General features: G+C 42.9%; 2 protein-coding genes across 3 annotated transcripts in view; one reads left to right on the forward strand and one right to left on the reverse strand.

Moving 5' to 3' along the window:
* Window positions 1-20,378, reverse strand: part of LOC144686434 (sentrin-specific protease 2-like) — a 76,628-nt gene that overhangs the window by 16,081 nt on the left and 40,169 nt on the right. The window contains exons 10-13 of one of the 2 annotated variants that reach the window (XM_078551636.1): window positions 19,285-19,366; window positions 13,973-14,137; window positions 11,481-11,612; window positions 3,391-3,594 (exon numbers count right to left, since the gene is read on the reverse strand). In XM_078551636.1, the coding sequence (XP_078407762.1) occupies window positions 3,391-3,594; window positions 11,481-11,612; window positions 13,973-14,137; window positions 19,285-19,366 (583 nt within the window). The remainder of the gene's footprint in view (window positions 1-3,390; window positions 3,595-11,480; window positions 11,613-13,972; window positions 14,138-19,284; window positions 19,367-20,378) is intronic. The other variant, XM_078551637.1, reaches the window with a different exon arrangement.
* c11h21orf58 (chromosome 11 C21orf58 homolog) overlaps window positions 6,366-20,378 on the forward strand; it is a 265,111-nt gene continuing 251,098 nt past the window's right edge. The window contains exon 1 of the mRNA XM_078551638.1: window positions 6,366-6,409. The gene's annotated coding sequence lies outside the window, so the exon portion shown is untranslated. The remainder of the gene's footprint in view (window positions 6,410-20,378) is intronic.

Consider the following 20,378-nt stretch of genomic DNA (forward strand, 5'->3'; position numbering starts at 1 on the left):
AGTATCAAACACTCCCAGGCAAGTACAGAACTGATCAGATAAAGAGTCAAGCTCCCTCTGCACTGTCCCATCAAAATTCCCTGAGCATGTACAGCGCTGGTTAGACAGAGTAAATCTCTGACGAGTCTGCCCCAACAATGTGTCTTATTGACATGTATCTTGAGAAATCAAAAATTTTTTGATTTCCTACATCAGCCATTTTATTGTCAATTCATGCAAAATTAAAAACAGTTCTGCACTCAAACCCACTGGGACAGGACCACTCAAACCCATTTCCCATAGGTCCTTGAAAGTCAGCAGAGAAGCCTTCTTTCCATCCACCTGAAAGTAACATTCAGTTATCTAATCAACAACAATATCCAGTTACCCTTTCTTTTAATGGCTGAAAACATAGACTTTGAAACCTGAAAATAAGGGACTCCATTCATTCAAGTTGTTAGAACATGGGATGCTTCATCACATTGAAGCAGAGACCATTATATCTTTGCGTAAAGCCTCAGTATTTGAAGCAAAACAACATGGAGGACTAGAGGGAGAGTCAGACAACGATATTGGTTTTAGATTGCTCTAGCAAATACATGGTATTTTACATCGTATTTACAAGAAGTTAACAGGCCATTTGACTCAATGGGTCCATGCAAATCTTTACGCTCCACACAAGCAACCTCCCACCCTTCTTCACCTACCCTCCCTTCTTCACCTACCCTCATCAGCATGACTTCTGTTCCTTTCTCTCTCCTGTACTTACCTAGCTTCTCCTTAAATGGATTTGTGCTATTGGCTTCAAGTTGTGGCAACGAATTCCACTTTCTAACCATTCTCTGGATAAAGCCAGTCTGTTTGCAACCTTGGGGGTCACATTTGTTCGAGCTGAGTTTCCGACTTCATACATGTACCATTTCTGAGACCACCTATTTCCATCTCAATAACATCGTTCCACTTCACCCGTATCAGCTCATCTGCTCCTCTAACCCTCATTCGTATCTTCGTTACCTCTAGACCCGACTATTCCAAAGCACTCCTAGCTGGTCTCCCAGATTCTACCCTCCAAAACTCTGCTGCTTGTACCTTAACTCACAGCAAGCCCCATTCCTCTATCATCCTGTGTTCGCTGATATACTCTGGCTCCCGGTCAAGCAACATCTTGAGTTTAAACTTCTCATCCTTGTTTTCAAATCCCTCCATGGCCTTGCCCCTCCCTAACGCTGTAATATCCTACAACACCAAAACCCTCCAGGAAAACTGCACTGCTCTAATTTGTCTCTTGTGCATTCCCAATCATAATTGCTGCACAACTGGTGGCCATGCCTTCAGTTGCCTAGGCCCAAAACACTGGAATTCCATCCCTACACCTCTCTTTCCTCATTTAAGGCTTCTTAAAACCTACCGCTTTGGCCAAGCTTTTGATCATCTGACTTAATATCTTCTTATGTGGCAAAGCCATACTTTGTTTGATAATGCTCCTGTGAAGTGCCTTGGGACATTTCATTACATTAAAGGTGATATACAAGTTGTTGTTGTAAAGAACTTTCTCCTGCATTCCCTGTTGGATTTATTCATGCCTATCTTATATTTATGGCCCCAAGTTCTGGTTTTGCAAGTGGAGATACCTTATTTATGTCTACCCTATCAAACCCTTTCATGATCTTAAATATTCCTAACAGGTTACCCATCAATCTTCTTTTTTCTGAGAAAAAGGCCCTAGCCTGTTCTCCCGATAGATTATCAGTTCTCGTGTTGTTCTAGAAAACATTTTTTGCACTTTCTCTAGTGCTTCCATATTCTTTCTATAATTATGGAGACAATAGTATTGCAGAACTTCAAGTATAATCTAACCAAGGTTCTATGTAACATTAAGATAACATCTTTGCTTTTCAATTTCATCCTACTAGAAATTAACCCCAGTTTTCTTTTTTTGCTTTCTAAAAAAGCTCTTATTAACCTGTGCTGTGACTTTGTGATTTGCATATATGTACCCTGGGATCCCTCTTGCCTCTATGCCATTTAGACACTCACTTTCCAAGGAGCATGCACCCTCCTTATTCTTCGTACCAAAATGTATCACCTCCAGTATCTATAGTGAAGTTAATTTGGCATTTACAGATCCATTCGGCAAGTTTAATGTCTTCCTGTATTTTATTGTAATCCTCCCCTGTATAAATGTAACCCTGAACTTGAGGTCGCCTAAGAATTTTGAAATTTTACTTCGAATTCCCTGAGACCAAATTGTTTTGTAAGCAGCGAACAACAGTGCTCCTAGCACTGATCTTCGTGGAACATCACTTTCCATCTTTAGCCAGTCTGAGTATTAATGTTTAACCCTGACTCTCTGCTTTCTGTTTTGTGACCAGCTTGCAATTCATACTTCACTATTTTTTTTATATTCCAGGAGAATTTAATGTTGCAGTTTTTCCTTGCCTTCTCAATTATTTTTCGACTTCTTTGCTAATCTTTTTGTATTTTCTTTTGTTATCCTTTCGTTTGTTGTCCATGTACTTAGTGTATGCCTTTTTCTTCAGTTTCAATTTTGCCATTATTTCTTTATTCATCCATGGTGCTATCCATTACTGGCTAGTTTGTTTTTGCTTTTAAGTGGGATGTATTTCTCCTGGATTCTCCTGACCCCAATGTTAAATGTTTCCCACTGTTGTTCTATTTCTTCATCCATTAGTAAAATTTTCCAGTTTATTTTCCCTAGCTTCATTCTCATCCCCTTAAAATCAGCCTCTCTCTAAATTTATTGCTTCTGGATTTGTCTTACCACATCCTTCTCAGTCTTGATCTTCAACCTTAGGTTGTGATCACCATTGCCTAAATGTTTCCATTCTTTTCCCTCCCTTATCTGCTCTTGTTAATTTCCCATTGCTTGGGCCGGCAGCACAATGTACATTGCTGTACAGGCAATTTAACTCATCTTTAATACTTGTTCCTTTTACTTTAATTGTCCTTTTATACTTCATGTTTTATAACTATTGTTATTTTTTAATCATTTGTTACCCTTGTCCCTTGCTCTGATTTCATATTTGAGCATAAACTAAAGGTACAACTGGATATTCAACTGAAAAGGGTTGATCCTGTCCTCACACACTAGCTCTTTCCAGCAGGGACTCCTGGATAACAATCGGTGGTCATCAGATCAGACTCTCTTTTCTCCTCTGAGCCTGGGGCTGAAGAGGCCAACTCTGGCACTTCAATTGCTGCCCTGAACGAGATTAGCAAATGCTGCATAAATGAAGGATTGAACAACAGCCTAGCACCACATTTCATCCTTCACCCACCAAACCATGTCCCAGTGTCTCTCGTGTAAATGAGCAGACAACAAAACGTTAACTAATGGAATCCAGAATAGGCGCACAGTAAACACGAGATCCAGAGGAAATGCTTGCTTACCGTCAAACACCAATGCACCCCTAAATGTACCGGTACCAGTATGAGATCCTTTTCAAATAAATCAACTCCTTTAGTCCATTGCTTTACTGTCTGGTAACCTCCAGTATGCAATTTCAGCCAGAAGAAAGTATTGAATGCGTAAACTCTGGGCAAACAGGCCTCTTTATTTCTTTCCATAATTAAGCACATGTAGAAGTTAATCACCTGCAAAATATCATCAGAAAACTGTTAGAAGGTCCAATCGGTACACCATTTATAGATTTAAAAAAAACAAGAATACAAGACTCCACATCATTTGTTTCTCTCCATTTCTTCCCTTACTTTTCTTCGACTGAAATTGGTGGCTCTGGTCAAGTTAGAACAAGACAACTACTATACAAAATGCATCCTTCTAGCCATGTGTAATAGATACTCCTCTGGTCTTGGGGCTGACACAACGGGAGGCCTACAAAGAACTTCAGCCATCTGTATGAATGTAACAATAGCCATGATCAAGATCGGCTGTGATGTTCTCATGGTTGAGAAACCTGCTGAAAATCCACTGCCTCTGCTGATACATTAAAAATGGTAAAGGACCACAGAATACACATGCCCCTGGAGCTATACTGCAGCAGTTTCCAAAACCTACAAGAGGGATGGGCACAGGGATATACTCATCAGATGAAATTTAATTTAAGTGTAAAGTAATTCATTTTGGTAGAAAGAACTTGGAGAGACAATATAAAATAAAGGGTACAATTCTAAAGGGGGTGTAGGAACACAGGGACGTGGGGGTATATGTGCACAAATCATTGAAGGTGGCATGATAGGTTGAGAGTGTACGAGATCCTAGGCTTTATAAATAGTGACTAGAGTACAAAAGCAAAGAAGTTATGATAAACCTGTACAAAACAGGTTTGGCCTCAACTGGAGAATTGCATCCAGTCTTGAACACCAGACTTTAGGAAAAATGTGAAGGCATTAGAGAGGTTGCAGAAAAGATTCACGAGAATAATTCTGGGGATGAGGAGCTTCAGTAATGTAGATAGTTGGAGAAACTAGGACTGTTCTCCTTGGAGAAGATTTGGCAGAGTTATTCAAAATCATGAGGGGTCTGGGCAGTGTAGACAGGGAGAAGCTGTTCCTATTCGTAGAAAGATCCAGGACCAGAGGCACAGATTTAAGATAATTGGCAAAAGAAGCAATGGCGACATGAGGAAAAACGTTTTGTACGCAGTGCATGGTTAGGATCTGGAATGCACTGCCTGAGAGTGTGGTGGAGGCAGATTCAATCATGGCATCCAGAAAGGAACTGGATCATTATCTGAAAAGAATAAAAATTGCAGGGGCAAGGGGAAAAGGCGGGTCAGTGATACTAGGTGAATTGCTCTTGCAGGTGGCCAGCATGTACATGATGGGCCAAATGGCCTACTTCTGTACTGTAACCATTATATGATTCTATCTGTACGATAGTATAAAAAATACATTTAAGGGTGTACTTCACTCAGGAATAGTCTAGGACAGTGCTAGTATTCAAGGGTATAGTCTTACCCAGGAGCATGCAATTAAATGGCAAGGATCACAGATGTGGCACATGGGAGCATTCACTGTGACATGGACCGTAGTTGAACTGAATTTACTGTTATTATGGCACAAATTTATTAGGAGGTGTAATTGAATTTCTTGTGAAGTACATTGGTTTCCCTCCCATTCTTCCAGCACTTTGTTGTCCTTGGCTAGGATTTTCAACGTTAAAAGAAACAAATGCAGCACAGCCCCTAAGGTCACTGCTGCTTGTAGGCTTGCAACGTATTCCAGTGGATGCAAATAATACAATTTTTGAGTTAACAAGGCAGGCCTCAACACTGTAATGCACAGAGAATTTTTTAGCAAGTCACTGCCATTTTAGGAAATAAAATGAACTTTCAAACAAGCACCAAGATGTTGCGTGGCTGATGGTGAGAAGGGTCCTTACAATCAGATCCTTCTTGCGCGTCCGGAGTCTCACCGCCTCTACAGGCTGTTGGGGAAGAGACTGTTGCCCACTTCCTCTTGGAATGTGTCTTTGCAAAGCAGGTTCAGAAAGAGATGCAGTGGTTTTTGTCGAGGTTCATCCAGAGCAGCTTTGTTACACAAGACTCCATGCTCTACGGGCTTTTCCCAGGGACACACACTGAGAAAATCATGAACTACTGCTGAAGGACCTTCAACTTGATGAACCCTTTGGGCTGTCCAAAACCTGTTGGTCTTTCCGTGCAAAGAGCTGTCCATCACTGAGTGTTGCAGACTTGCACATTCCAAGATAAAAGCAAAATACTGCGGATACTGGAAATCTGAAACAAAAACAGAAAATGCTGGAAAAACTCAGCGAGTCTGGCTGCATCTGTGTAGAGGGAAACATATTTAAAGTTCTGAGTCCATATGACCCTTCTTCAGAGCATCGAGTCATACGGACTCGAAACATTAACTCTGTTTCTCTCTGCACAGATGCTGCCAGACTCGCTGAGTTTTTCCAGCATTATCTGCTTTTGTAGCACATTCCAAGGTCGAGGACTATGTGCTGAAGGATGTGCTAAAGTTTAGGGCTGCCAGTGCAAAGGCTCAATGGGGAAAGACCACTGTCTAAGGCACTCTTGCCATAGTAGACTGAGGAACTGGAAACTGTACAAAATCCCTCAGGTTGTATCCACCAGAGAATCAGAAACAGAAAATGCTGGAAAAATTCAGCAGATCTAATAGCATCAGTGGAGAGAAAAACAGAGTTAATGTTTCGATTCCGTATGACTCTTCTTCAAAGCCAGAGAATGTTTGATATGAAATGTTATTGTTATTGTAACATATCCTGCAATGCCAAGTCTACTGAGGCATCTCATGTACTGTATTGAAAGAAATTGAGATAAAAGCAAAGAACTGCGGATGCTGGAAATCCAAAACAAAAACAGAAACAGAAATACCTGGAAAAACTCAGCAGGTCTGGCAGCATCGGAGGAGAAGAGCACAGTTGACGTTTCGAGTCCTCATGTCCCTTCAACAGAACTAAGTAAAAATAGGAAAGGGGTGAAATATAAGCTGGTTTAAGGGTGGGGGGGGGGGGGGGGTTGTTGGGACAAGCAGCCAGTAATAGGTGGAGATAACCAAAAGATGTCACAGACAAAAGGACAAAGAGGTGTTGAAGGTGGTGATATTATCTAAAGGAATGTGCTAATTAAGAGTAGAAAGCAGGACAGACAAGGTACAGATAGCTCTTGGGGGGGGGGGTGAAGTAATACTAAAAGGGGTAAAAGGTAGAAATAAACAATGGGTGGAAATACATTTAAAAATAATGGAAATAGGTGGGAAAAGAAAAATCTACATAAATTATTGGAAAAAACAAAAGAGCTAAGGAACGCAAGCTCCAACAACTCATCGACACCAACACCCATCCAGGACCCTCCACCCCTGCCTGTCCCTCTGTCCCCATCCTGTCTTCCAATCCCAGCCCCGGCCGTGTATTCACTATACCCCCTGACCTTCCTCTCTCCGACGCTGAATGTTCAGTGCTCAGCAAAGGACTTAGTTTCATACCCTTACGCCCTCATCTCAATGAATTTCGGGCTCGGCACGATGCTGAACTCTTCTTCCGCCGCCTTCGTCTCCGTGCTCACTTCTTTGGGCAGGAGTCCTCTCCCCGTTCAACGGATCCTTTTACCCACCTCCAATATTCTCCCTCCACCTGGACCCCTCCCTCTGGATTCTTACCTTCTCTTGATCTTTTCATTGAGAACTGTCAGTGTGACATTAGTCGTCTCAATTTCTCTGCTCCTCTCGCCTATTCTAACCTGTCTCTCTCTGAACTTACTGCACTCCGTTCTCTCAGGTCCAAACCTAACATTGTCATCAAACCCACTGACAAGGGTGGTGCTGTTGTTGTCTCGCGCACTGACCTCTACCTCGCGGAGGCTGAGCGTCAACTCGCAGACACTTCCTCCTACCTCTCCCTGGACCATGATCCCACCACTGAACATCAAGCCATTGTTTCCAGGACTGTCACTGACCTCATCTCCTCTGGAGATCTTCCTTCCACAGCTTCCAACCTGATAGTCGCCCAACCTCGGACGGTCCGCTTCTACCTCCTACCCAAAATCCACAAACAGGACTGTCCCGGCAGACCGATCGTGTCAGCCTGTTCCTGCCCCACGGAACTCATTTCTCGCTATCTTGACTCCCTTCTCTCTCCCCTTGTCCAGTCCCTTCCCACCTACATCCGTGATTCCTCTGACACCTTATGTCATATCAACAATTCCCAGTTCCCTGGCCCCAACCGCCTCCTCTTCACCATGGACATCCAATCCCTCTACACCTCCATCCCCCTCAAGGATTGTCTGGCGGCTCTCCGCTTCTTCCTCGAACAGAGGCCTGAACAATCCCCATCCACCACTACTCTCCTCCGTCTGACTGAACTTGATCTCACACTGAACAATTTCTCCTTTAACTCCTCTCACTTCCTCCAAATAAAAGGTGTGGCTATGGGTACCCACATGGGCCCCAGCTATGCCTGTCTCTTTATGGGGTATGTGGAACATTCCTTGTTCCAGTCCTACTCCGGCCCCCTCCCACAACTATTTCTCCGGTACATCGATGATTACTTCGGTGCTGCTTCATGCTCTCATTGGGACCTGGAAACATTTATTTATTTTGCTTCCAATCTCCACCCCTCCATCATTTTCACATGGTCCATCTCTGACACTTCCCTTCCTTGACCTCTCTGTCTCAATTTCTGGTGATAGACTGTCCACCAATATCCATTACAAGCCTACCGACTCCCACAGCTACCTCGACTACAGCTCCTCACACCTCGCTTCCTGTAAGGACTCCATCCCAATCTCTCAGTTCCTTCGCCTCCGTCGCATCTGATGATGCCACTTTCAAAAACAGTTCCTCTGACATGTCCTCCTTCTTCCTTAACCGAGGTTTTCCACCCACAGTGGTTGACAGGGCCCTCAACCGTGTCTGGCCCATCTCCCACGCATCCGCCCTCACGCCTTCTCCTCCCTCCCAGAAACATGATAGGGTCCCCCTTGTCCTCACTTATCACCCCACCAGCCACCTCATTCAAAGGATCATCCTCCACCATTTCCGCCAACTCCAGCATGATGCCACCACCAAACACATCTTCCCTTCACCCCCCCCCGGCGGCATTCCGTAGGGATCGTTCCCTCCGTGACACCCTGGTTCACTCCTCCATCACCCCCTACTCCTCAACCCCCTCCCACGGCACCTTCCCATGCAACCGCAGAAGATGCAACACCTGCCCCTTCACTTCCTCTCTCCTCACCGTCCAAGGGCCTAAACACTCCTTTCAAGTGAAGCAGCATTTCACTTGCACTTCCCTCAACTTAGTCTACTGCATTCGTTGCTCCCAATGCGGTTTCCTCTACATTGGAGAGAACAAACGCAGACTGGGTGACCGCTTTGCAGAACACCTTCGGTCTGTCCGCAAGCATTACCCAGACCTCCCTGTCGCTTGCCATTTCAACACTCCACCCTGTTCTCATGCCTACATGTCTGTCCTTGGCTTGCTGCATTGTTCCAGTGAAGCCCAACGCAAACTGGAGGAACAGCACCTCATCTTCCGACAAGGCACTTTACAGCCTTCTGGACTGAATATTGAGTTCAACAAATTTAGATCTTGAACTGTCTCCTCTATCCCCACCCCCTTTCCATTTCTTCCCCCTCCTTTTTGTTTTTTCCAATAATTTATATAGATTTTTTTTTCACCACCTATTTCCATTATTTTTAAATGTATTTCCACTCATTGTTTATCTCTGCCTTTTACCCCTTTTAGTATTCCTTCACTCCACCACCCCCCCCCCACCAAGAGCTATCTGTACCTTGTCTGTCCTGCTTTCTACTCTTAATTAGCACATTCCTTTAGATAATATCACCACCTTCAACACCTCTTTGTCCTTTTGTCTGTGACATCTTTTGGTTATCTCCACCTATTACTGGCTGCTTGTCCCAACTCCCCCCAACCCCCCTAAACCAGCTGATATTTCACCCCTTTCCTATTTTTACTTAGTTCTGTTGAAGGGTCATGAGGACTTGAAACGTCAACTGTGCTCTTCTCCTCCGATGCTGCCAGACCTGCTGAGTTTTTCCAGGTATTTCTGTTTCTGTTTTTGTTTTGAAAGAAACTGATCTGTATTGCAATTTGTCAAATTTGAACTGTAATTTACTAAGTTTTATGAATGAAATATAACTTTGGAAATAAAGTTAAGCTTCCTAGGGCAGTTCATCGACTGGGAGCATGGTAAGTCTGGCAGATCGGCCGCTACTTAAAGGAAGGCTGTAGCTCCTTAAAGAGGTGTACTTTTCTATGGTGGATAGGAGGCAGCGACATTATAGAGCAGCACACATTATGATTTGAGTCAGGACCCCCATATGGTATTGCAATAAATGGCAAGTGGGGAAATGTGGAACCGCTTTGGGAATCACTCAGTTGGGGTGGATTTAAGCATCCCCGACATGGTCCTCTGGAGCATTTAGCTGCATGTCCACAGTTTTTGCGTCATGGAGGCAGGACCACCAGGCAGAGCAGTATTCTGCAGCAGAGTAGACTAGTGACATTGTTGCAGTACAAAGCATCCTGGCTGTACTTTCCCTTCCCCCCCACCCCATGACATTCCAGCAGGTTTTCAGAGCAGGTTCACCCTGGTTTTTATTTTACTTGTCCACAGTTAAATAAAAGAATGACCTCTATAAAGAAAAACATGTGTTGTAAGAAGCCCTTTGGAGCTGCGAATGATTTAAAACCACTGCAAGCACTTTGAAACTGCAGGTTTCCTAAAAAAAAATCTTCCCACAGTTTCCTGAGGGCAGCTTGCGATGCCTTTAAATATTGCTGGAAATGGCCAAGTCTCGACTTGTAGAGCCCATGGTTTGTACATGTGGAAAAGTAACTGACAACAGCAAAACAGGCAGAGACAAAAATGGTGTTGTCGATCTTAAGAATTTACCTGATTTGCATACATTCATCAAGTCCTCACCCATTTCCAACAGGAGCCTAAATAATATTTCTTTGAAAGTTAAAATGTGGACAGCTGCTGCTTTTGGTGCTTCTGTTTCACATGCAATTTTGTGACCCTGTATCCCCATTACCCTACCCCCAAAAGACCCGCTCTCCTCCAGAGTGTCAAGTCTATTTCAATTTACAAATCATCTCAACACTTACAGATACTTAATTCCACATGCCAGTTCTTAGTCCAGTGCCCATCTTATCAATATCTCTTTGAAGTTCTCTTTGTTCTCTTAAAGAATTATCTACAAAATTTAACACTGCTGCCTCTAAACCTACAACCACATTATTGGTGTGTGGGTATTACTACACACACAGATAAAGAAGTCACCTTGCAACTAAACATTGGAGGTCATCACTAGCTATTTCCACTTGCTCAGAAAAACTGTTGTCAATTTCTACTTTATTATTTTCCTGTACTTTTCAGCATTTTGTTTTAAATTGTTCACTTCATATTTTGTTCTATAATGCATCTGTCAAGTGCCTTGGGACACTATTATGTTAAAGGAACTATATAAATAGAAGTTGTAAGTGTCCATAATATTGACTGTTTGCTATTCTGGCTCATGATGCAATCTGAAAAGAATGATACCTATAACAACTTAACCAATATGCCCTAATCATTAATTTGATGTTTTCTCATTATTATAAATTATTTGTAATGAACGGTAAAACAAAGTCAAAATGTTCATCTCTAACAATTTAACAGCATCTCGTGAGTGAATAGTGAAAGCAGAATGGCTGAGTCGAGAGGAAGCCATGAAAAACTGGAAGGGGAGCAGGTTCTGGTTGCCTAGGAACCTGGCGCAATAGAAAATACAGGTTGACCAATGCCAGGTATATAGAGCAGCCCACAGGCAGTATACCAATGGGAGAATAATATGAAGAACAGCCGTTTGGGTGAGGCCCCAGAGAGCAGGTGGAAGTACATATTCGCAAGAGTCAGCGCTTTCAGGAGTTGAGAGGGAAATGCTGGGGTGGGGGAAAACTAGTGAGGACCCAAGTCTCAGCAGAAAATGTATTAAAATAAAAAGGAACATCTGAAAGGCATCTGTACCTCATCATTTAACCAGCTGAAATTACACAGGGTGCCAATGTCCTTTCGTGTTATCCTCAGTTTAAAGCCAGTGCTGAGAACTTCATCAGGCTCTCCATAGTCAAGGGCCTTCCTTACCTCCTCCACCATTCTCTGTAACAAAAGATCGTAAGTTACCAATGCCACAAATAAAAAGCAAAAACAAATGCTGCAAGGTCACTCAGCGACTGTGCAGAGGGCAATCAGGCTGGGCCTTGCCTGAGAATGGAAAAATAAATAGGTGTTTTAACAGGGGTTGATTTTAATGCGAGGGTAGAGCAAGCAACAAGTTGACATGATAACACTGTGGGAAGATTGGAGAGGCTTTAGCTCCGAGGCCTGATCTTAATGCACAAAGGCAAAACTCTGCCTCAACGAGAAAGGAATAGTGGATGTGGTTTCACTCAATTTAAGGTTTTCAAAACCTCTCATGTTAGGTCTCTTCCCAGTCTGCTTTGTTCTAATGAAAAGAACTCCTGTTTTCAAAGTCTCTTCTATCTAAAAGCTCTTATCTTTGGTATCATGTGTATCTCTTTTCCAACTTCTCCATGGACTTACCCTCCTTCCTGAACTAAGGTACCCAAAACTGAACTTAATATTCAAAACAATTATTGTATCATACGTATACATGAATTAGGAGCAGGAGCAGACCACTCAGCCTCTCGAGCCTGCTCCGCCATTCAATAAGATCATGGTTGATCTGATTGTAACCTCAACCCCACATTCTTGCCTACCCCCCGATAACCTTTCACCCCCTTGTTAATCAAGAATCTATCTCACCCTACCTTAAAAATATTCAAAGACTCTGCTTCCACCACCTTTTGAGGAAGAGAGTTACAAAGACTCAAGACCCTCAGAGAAAAAATTTCTCCATATCTCTGCCTTAAAGGAACAACCCTTTATTTTTAAACAGTGACCCCTAGTTCTAGATTCTCCCACAAGAGGAAACATCCTCTCCACATCCGCACTGTCAAGACTCCTCAGGATCTTAAAGGTTTCAATGAAGTCGCTTCTTACTCTTCTAAACTCCAGTGGATACAAGCCCAACCTGTCCAACCTTTCCTCATAAGGTGACCCGCCCATTCCTGGTATGAGTCTAGTGAACCTTCTCTGAACCGCTTCTAACACATTTACATTTTTCCTTAAATAAGGAGATCAGTACAGCACACAATACTCCAGATGTTGTCTCACAAGTGCCCTGTACAACAGATGCATAACTTCCATACTTTCGTAATCAATTCCCCTCACAATAAATGATAATATTCTCAGCTTTCCTAATTACTTGCTGTACCTGTATAATAGACTTTTACGATTTTCACCCATCTGGACACCCAGATCCTTCTGAATCTCAGAGCTCTGCAATCTCTCACCATTTAGATAATATGCTTCTTTTTTATTCTTCCTGCCAAAATGGACAATTTCACATTTGCCCACATTATACTCCATTTGCTAGATCTTTGCCCACTCACTTAACCTATCTAAGTCCCTTTGTAGCCTCCTTATGTCCTCTTCACAATTTATTTTCCTACCTATCTTTGGGTCGTCAGCAAATTTAGCAACCTGTCCTCGGTCTCTTCATCCAAGCCATTTATTTTAACTGTAAAAAGTTGAGGCCCCAGCACTGATCATTGTGACAGACTATTCCTCACATCCTATCAACCAGAAAAAGACCCACTTATGCCAACTCTCTGCTTCCTGTTAGCTAGCCAATGTTATCCCCATACCATGAGCTTTTATTTTCCATAATAACCTTTGATGTGGCACTTTATCAAATGCCTTCTGGAAATCTAAGTACAGTACATCCACCTTTATCCACAGCACATGTGACTCCTGAACTTCTTTCTTTCGCACTCCAGGTTCCTATTTATAAATCCTAAATCCCTGTATATATTGTTTTCTAAAAGCAGCTTTATCAAATTAATCTTTACACTTTTGAAGAACTATGTGTCAGAACCCCTGAATCCTTTCAAAGTTTTACCAGTGTATTTCATCACTTCATTCTTCTTAAATTATATCACCTTATATTTCTCCACCTTCCATTTAACATCTTTCTTGCCAATCTACTAATTTGTCTGTGGTCTCCTGCTTTATTTAACTGAGCTCCAAATTTTTATGCCTGCAACTTCTATAGTGTGCCTCCTACCCAAAGTCCAGATCATCAATATACATTGAGAACAGCAACTTCAACAGTGATCCCTTGATTGACACAATGATTTACATCACTCCTGTCTGAAAAACATCTATTAATCTTGACTCTCTGTTGTCTACATTACAAGTTCCTGGACTGTATGCCACATTGATTTTAATATCATGTGCCTTAATTGCATCAAGTGGTTTCCTCTATAGCATTTTATCAAATGCAAAGCCTTTCATGTGTGCATTTTAGTTACTGCTCCTGACCCAAACCCATGACATTTATCTCCCCTTGGTTTTGTTTCATGTTGAAGCCTCTGTGGTATGTAACTTGGCTATACCTCTGTAAATTGGGGAAGATCTCTTCTTTTCTCTTTACTTAAGATGCTTAGATTTTCCTTTAGGATTTGACAAGTTGGCATATTGACAGGTGCTGTTGCATCTCCTTCATCCAGGTACAATCGCGCTGCCACTTCATCTGATAGGTCACGCTCTATATTCTGCTCCTGAAAAAAGGGAAAATGAAGAATGGATCACAGAAATGGAGATGTCACACTAAATCACCGCTTGTAAAAGTAGTGAGTGACTAAGGCATATAAACGAGAAAGTCTCAGGTTTGATCCCTGGTCCCCTAGTGACCTGGTCTCAGACCAAGAAGCAGCTCAATGTTACAAGTGGCCCCAGTGCCCCAGCTAAAGGAGGACAAAATCAGTCACTGATCCTGATCACAATTACTCAAGGCAGGACAGAGCTTTGCTTATACAGTAAAATCCCGCATTTCCTGACTTCCTTGTTCATGTTTTTACTGAACCGCACTTTATACAGCGCATCACCCATTGCTTGAGCAATGTTTGCTTATCTGTGTTTGAAATGTCCGAATTTTGCAAAAGATCTTTTATTTTATAATAGCTGTTCGCAAATGTGCAAGTCAGATTTGTCTCACAATGTAATTTTATAGCTTATTCCAGGTTAATGGATTTGGGAAAAGCATGAACACAAGTTTAAACTACAAGAGTGTAGGAATAAACTGGATATTAGGTGATTTGTCTTTTCTCAGAGAGTAGTGAGGCTCTGGAATATAATACAGGCTGGTGTAGTAGATGCTGAGTCTCCAAATACATTCATAGGGAGCTGGACTGGTTCCTACCGAGCGCAGGAATCACATTATACAGAATGTAACTGTCTTTATAAATCTTTGTAATCCTTGGTTCATGTGACTTCCTTGGCTGGTTTCGGTGTCCTGATTTGGGCGGGCCGGGGGGTGGGTGGCGGGGGGTGGTGGTGGAAATCGGAGAGGAATTTTCCAGGATATATTTTACCCCTTATTAACCCTAGGTTTCTCACTTTTCCACTGACCATGATTTTTAAATGGGCTGCGAATAAAACTGTCAGGGCTGGAAATCGGCAAGAAAAAGCAAAAATGTGAAGAATACATAGCAGGCATAACAGCTTCAGTGAAGAGCAACACAGGTTATTGTAGAATACTGAAAATGCCCAAACCAATGCTGCCCTTGTATGATAGAGCAGTCAGTACCTACGAAAGGGAACATGAGGAGGACAGAAAAGAGGTGTGAAATGAGCAAAACAATAGCTACTTGAGAAACATGCAGATGCACTAAAAAAACAAGTGCTACAAACAGGGTTGGAAGGGAATTGAAACTATTGCACCCTTTCCCTTGCTACCCGTGTTAGTGCGGTTTTGGAGAGGTGGATGTGTTTGTTTCTTAGCCTCCTCACCACCCTCAACCCAGAGTGTGGGGTCAAGTCAAACGACAGCAGCAAACTTTTGTGGGTTTAAATAAAGAGGATTATTTATTCATGCATTTACCGATAAAGTCTAAGCGCTGCATCACTCACATAGCACTTTTGAGAACAAAATAGTTCAAGAGAATAGTGCACTTTTACCAATTACAAACAAAGGAACAGTTCCATAAGAAGCAGTCATTGCTGGTCTGTTAAAAATGGCATTCAGTCCTGAAGGGTTAGCCAGAGTTGTGCATCAGAGTTGTCGCAGGATGCCCTTATAGAGATTAAGGTTCAGCAGGTCATGAAGTTAGGCACTTCCAGTTTCTGTACCAGGAGGCCAAGCGTCTTTATAGTTGGCCTTGGAATAAGAATCAGGTTGAGAGATTTTTAAGATGTAACAGTCTTCAGGTTTAAAAAGGCATGGGTCTACTGCTGTTTCTGATGTCCTGCAGCTGCTGTTGTGTAGACTGATTATTTGAATGAAAGGGGCAGCACAAAAATATGGTTGCCTCACCATGTAGTTGCTTAAGCTCCCTTCCAACTATGGTGTTGGCCTCAGTTTGAACAGCCATAACGTGGACAATTGCTTCCAGCCATCTACCCTGGGGGCTTGAGACTGCTACTGTCTTTGTTTCTGGAAAGACCCATTCAAGCCAGGAATGCAATTCCGAGTGATTTCAGGATATGGGTGTTGACACTTCTTAGTCTGAAATGGGTCCCATTGTCTTTTTGAGACACTATGGTACTTTGAATCCATGAATCAGCTCCATCAGCGACCATTTTAAAAGAAAGTTAGTTCTGGAAGATTCCAAACTGATTAGAGTTCGTGTTCTAAAAGTTATGAATAGGACATGCCTTTAATGGGCATGACATGCCTCCACCACAAGGGAAAAAATTGAATCTTGATTACATTTTTTTTTACATTGTTTTGCTCTTGCTTTACTATGAAAAGAATCACACATTTTACACACATTCATTCTATTATCCACACAATCTTAAACTGCAATTTCCTATAACTGTTCTCTTTTCAAGATTAGGTTTCTCATCATTCTTTTTAGGTTAAGGCACAAATATGAGTGAATTACTTTGGGTGTTGGCACTGACTTTAAGAAGGCTTGTTTTCAGGACTCTAATGCCTTCTATCCACTTTTCCCTTTTTTAAAATTCCCAGTTATGTTTTGTCTAGTGGGTTAGAATTTTCATTACCATCTGGTGGTAGTGCTTTGGGAATTTCAAGATCAACAGGCATGTGACTTCTGGTGAGCTGTGGGGTTAATGGAGGTTCAGGTTTGCCTCTGTATCCCTGGAAAGAGTCACCTTTCACAGGTTGGAGAGAAATGCTTTACTATGCAAACTTTAGTTACTGTAGTGTTTTACTGCCTGCACAGCTTTTAACCCTTTGATAGCCACTTTCTAATAGGTTTAATAGCTCTGTTTCTGGTACATTGACAAATCTTATTTCTAGGGTGATGGTGGGTTATAAATTGGTTTTGGACCTTGGAAGGTGTCTGATTCACCTCCTGCGCCAGCTTCAGTGGGTTCGGAAGCTGAATTGCTGGGTTTGGTAAGATTTGAAATTTGAACTTGACTCTTTGGTCCTTTAGTGGGAAATTCTACAGTGACTGCATTTGTATTTCCCTTATGGTGTTCACAAGTGCTGCTCAGTTCAGGGCATATCATCTTCCCTTTTCCTTTTAACTCAGGGATGGATTTCCCCCAGTCTGCCTCATGTCCTCTGGGACAATACTGCCCACAGGAGGCTGTCCAATTTCTGCTACATTCCCCTGTGGTACTTTGATTAGGTGAGGCATCTCCCTCACTCTCTGCTCACCAGCTTGGGAACTTTCTTGATCCCTATTTAAATTCTGGAAGAAGGTTTCTGCCAGCCATACCTCTGGTGCATATCCTTCAAACTCTGCTGCTTTTATACCAGTACTTTTGCTTTCCTAGGGCCTTGTCTTGGCCACTTTAAATTCTGCACGGTCTACTCTGGCTGCTGTAAATTCTACTGGCTTTACTTTAGCTTTTTCAATCCTTTTTGGTTCTATCACCCTCTTTAGGATTTTAGGGGTTTGCTCAGCCCTCTGCAACTCAGCAGGATTTTTCTCGTTTCCCTCAGCTTCCCCAGTCTCCATGGACTGCTCTGGGCCCTCTGGACACAATACTGTGCTTTCAGCTAAGTTGCTGCCCAGCAATAGGTCACTCCTCCACTCCAACCCCCCAGCACTGGTAAGCTCGAAATTACACCAACCATCACTACCCTGGTGACCAACTTACTCTGCAGGTAAACTTTAACTAAGGGAACCTTCAAGCATTTGCCAGTAACCCTTTTACCAACACTGTAGTATCTGTACTACTTTCAGGTGGCATCTCTGCAAGCTTTGCTACAAGCAGGATTTGAAGACAGCCAGTGTCCCAGAGGATAGTTATTTCTTTTCTCAGCGCCTGCGATACAAAAGGAGTCATTTTCCATTTGTTCAAAAGAACTCTGGTAGGTATCCTGGTCCTCCCCAGGTATATCTGAACTCAATTTTACAATTCAAATGGTTACAGACACTGCTTTAGCTACAGAGCCCCCTGTTGCACGTCCCTGGTATTGGCCAGCAATCCTCCTTTTGGTGTCTAGGTTTTCCACACTGAAAACACCCAGTGCGTGGCCCCAGTGGTTTGCTATCCAGGTTCTTTCATTTGAATTTGGAGACCAATTGGGTCTTTCCTCCCTGCTTTCCTTTTCTCTTGAGCCTGTTCCATCTACCTCTAATTTATCTCTCCCTCGCTTTTAGGAGTTACTAAACGCAAGTTTATTTTGAGTTAAAGCTTTATGGGTCAATTTATAGCCGCCTGGCTATTTCTCTGGCTTTTGAAACTCTTTGTTCCTCCACATAGGTTTTTTATGGAAAGGGAGATTTTTTTTAAACTCCTCAAGGAGAATCACCTCCCTGAGGGGTTCAGAAGTGGAATCTATCTTAAGCGCCTGTACCCATCAGTCAACTTGATGAAAGTTTGTTCAGGATGTTTTCAGAGAATTCAGAATTTTTTGTGGTAAGCCTCCAATAACAGCTCATATGCACCCAGGATAGCAATGTTATTTATCTCAGTTTGACGAACTCTCATTGGACAATACAGGATAAACCTCATGGGCTTTTCCTGTTAATCTGTGGAAGAGTCCAAACCTCCACTGGCCACTTCAACTGCTTTGCAATCTTATCTACTGAGACGAAAAGTGTTTCCACATCCCCCTCATTGAATTTTGGTATCAACTGGGAGTATTTTAAGAGCTCAGCACTCGGTCCTGAGCTAAGGTCATTTCTCTCACTAGAGGTGCCTTCACTCAGTACAGTGGGCCTTTCCCTATTTCAAGCTGCCTAAACTCTCTTTCTTGTTTTTCTCTGTGGAAAGCTCGTTCTTTCTCCATTTCCTGGAATTTTATCTCTCCCTCCTTCCATTCCTGTCTCTTTCTTTCCTCTTTCCCTCTTCTCTCCTGTCTTTCGCTTTCTTCTTCTTTCTCTTCGCTCCCTCTTTCCCTTTCCTGTGCTTGGAATTTTAGCTCTAGTCATCGCTCTTCTCGACAAATTTTGGCTAAAGTAACCTCATCTGCTTCAGGTTTTGTATCGTTTACATGTTCCAATTTTGGGGCGGTGTCGAAGTGCACAGCCAACATTTTTAGCACCTTGGGTCTTTGTGCCCCTTTTTTCACGTACGTCCCACCTGGTCAACTATTGCTATAAGCTATTCAATGGTTAAGGCTGCTAACTTTTGCCACGTTAAATCATCCTGTTCTACGAATGATTTTACATTAAAGCTGACCATTCTACGTTCTAGTGTTAATACACGAAACCTGCTGTCCAATAGTTTTAAGACATTTTGCCACCATCCTACAAAGTCATATCCATGAACTATTCCTTACCACTACACGTTCTTTCATTCTTGCAGTCGGGTTTCCTCCAGTCATCTGTGGGACTTCTGATTGATCATCATAGCAGATCTGCCTAAGATCAACATAATTCTTTAAGTTAATCCTGATCTTCCCACTGCGCCAGCCTTCACAGTTGCCAGAACATCTTTTGCAATTTCTGTCACTGCCAACATGATTTCACCAACACATACATCCCCTCTTGCATCTGTTTTCTAGTGACAGACTGATGCACATTTTAACCACCCCTAAATCCAGTTGCACTTCCCCAGGCAGAGTCTGAAGTTAATGCAATATCAAATAATCTCTTCTTTTAACATTATCCAAAGCACCAAACATTCTCCTGCCAGCAATTAATCAATATGTCCTCTAATCAAATGCACTGTATCCACTGCCGACAGTGCACAGAGTCTGCACTGCCATCACTGAACTGTGCCGACAGAGAGTGTGCCCTACCGGCACTGACCTACACAAGCAGCAAGTCTGCACTGCCAGTGTTGACTGTACCGGAAGCGAGCCTGCACTGCCAACACTGACCTATGCCTTAAGCAAATCTGTGCTGCCAGCATTGATCTGTGCAGGAACTGAATCTTTGCTGCCAGCACTGACTTGTGCCGGGAGCGAGGCGGCACTGTTGCATTGACCTGGGCCAGCATCAAGTCTTCCAGCATTGATCTGTGCCTGAAGAGATTCTGTACGGCCAGTGTTAATCTGTGTGAGCAATGAAACGGCATGGCCAGCACTGATCTGTGTCAGCAGTGAGTCTGCGCGGCCAGTGTTGATCTGTGCCAGAAGCCAGTCTGCATGGCCAGCATTAATCTGTGTCATCAGGGAGTCTGCTCTGCCAGCGTTGATCTATGCCAGAAGCGAATCTGCGCTGTCAGCGTTGACCTATGTCAGAAGCTTGACCACACTGCCCACGTAAATCTGTACCGGAAGTGAGACTGCGCTGCCAGTGCTGAGCTGTGCCAGAAATGAGTATGCGCTGCCAGGGCTGATCTGTGCCAGAAGCGAGTCTGCACTACCTGCATTGATTTGTGCCAGAAGCGTGTGTCCGCGGCCAGCACTGATCTGTGCCAGCAGCGAGT

Source organism: Cetorhinus maximus, chromosome 11 (assembly GCF_964194155.1).
Source record: "Cetorhinus maximus chromosome 11, sCetMax3.hap1.1, whole genome shotgun sequence".
NCBI lineage: Eukaryota > Metazoa > Chordata > Chondrichthyes > Lamniformes > Cetorhinidae > Cetorhinus > Cetorhinus maximus.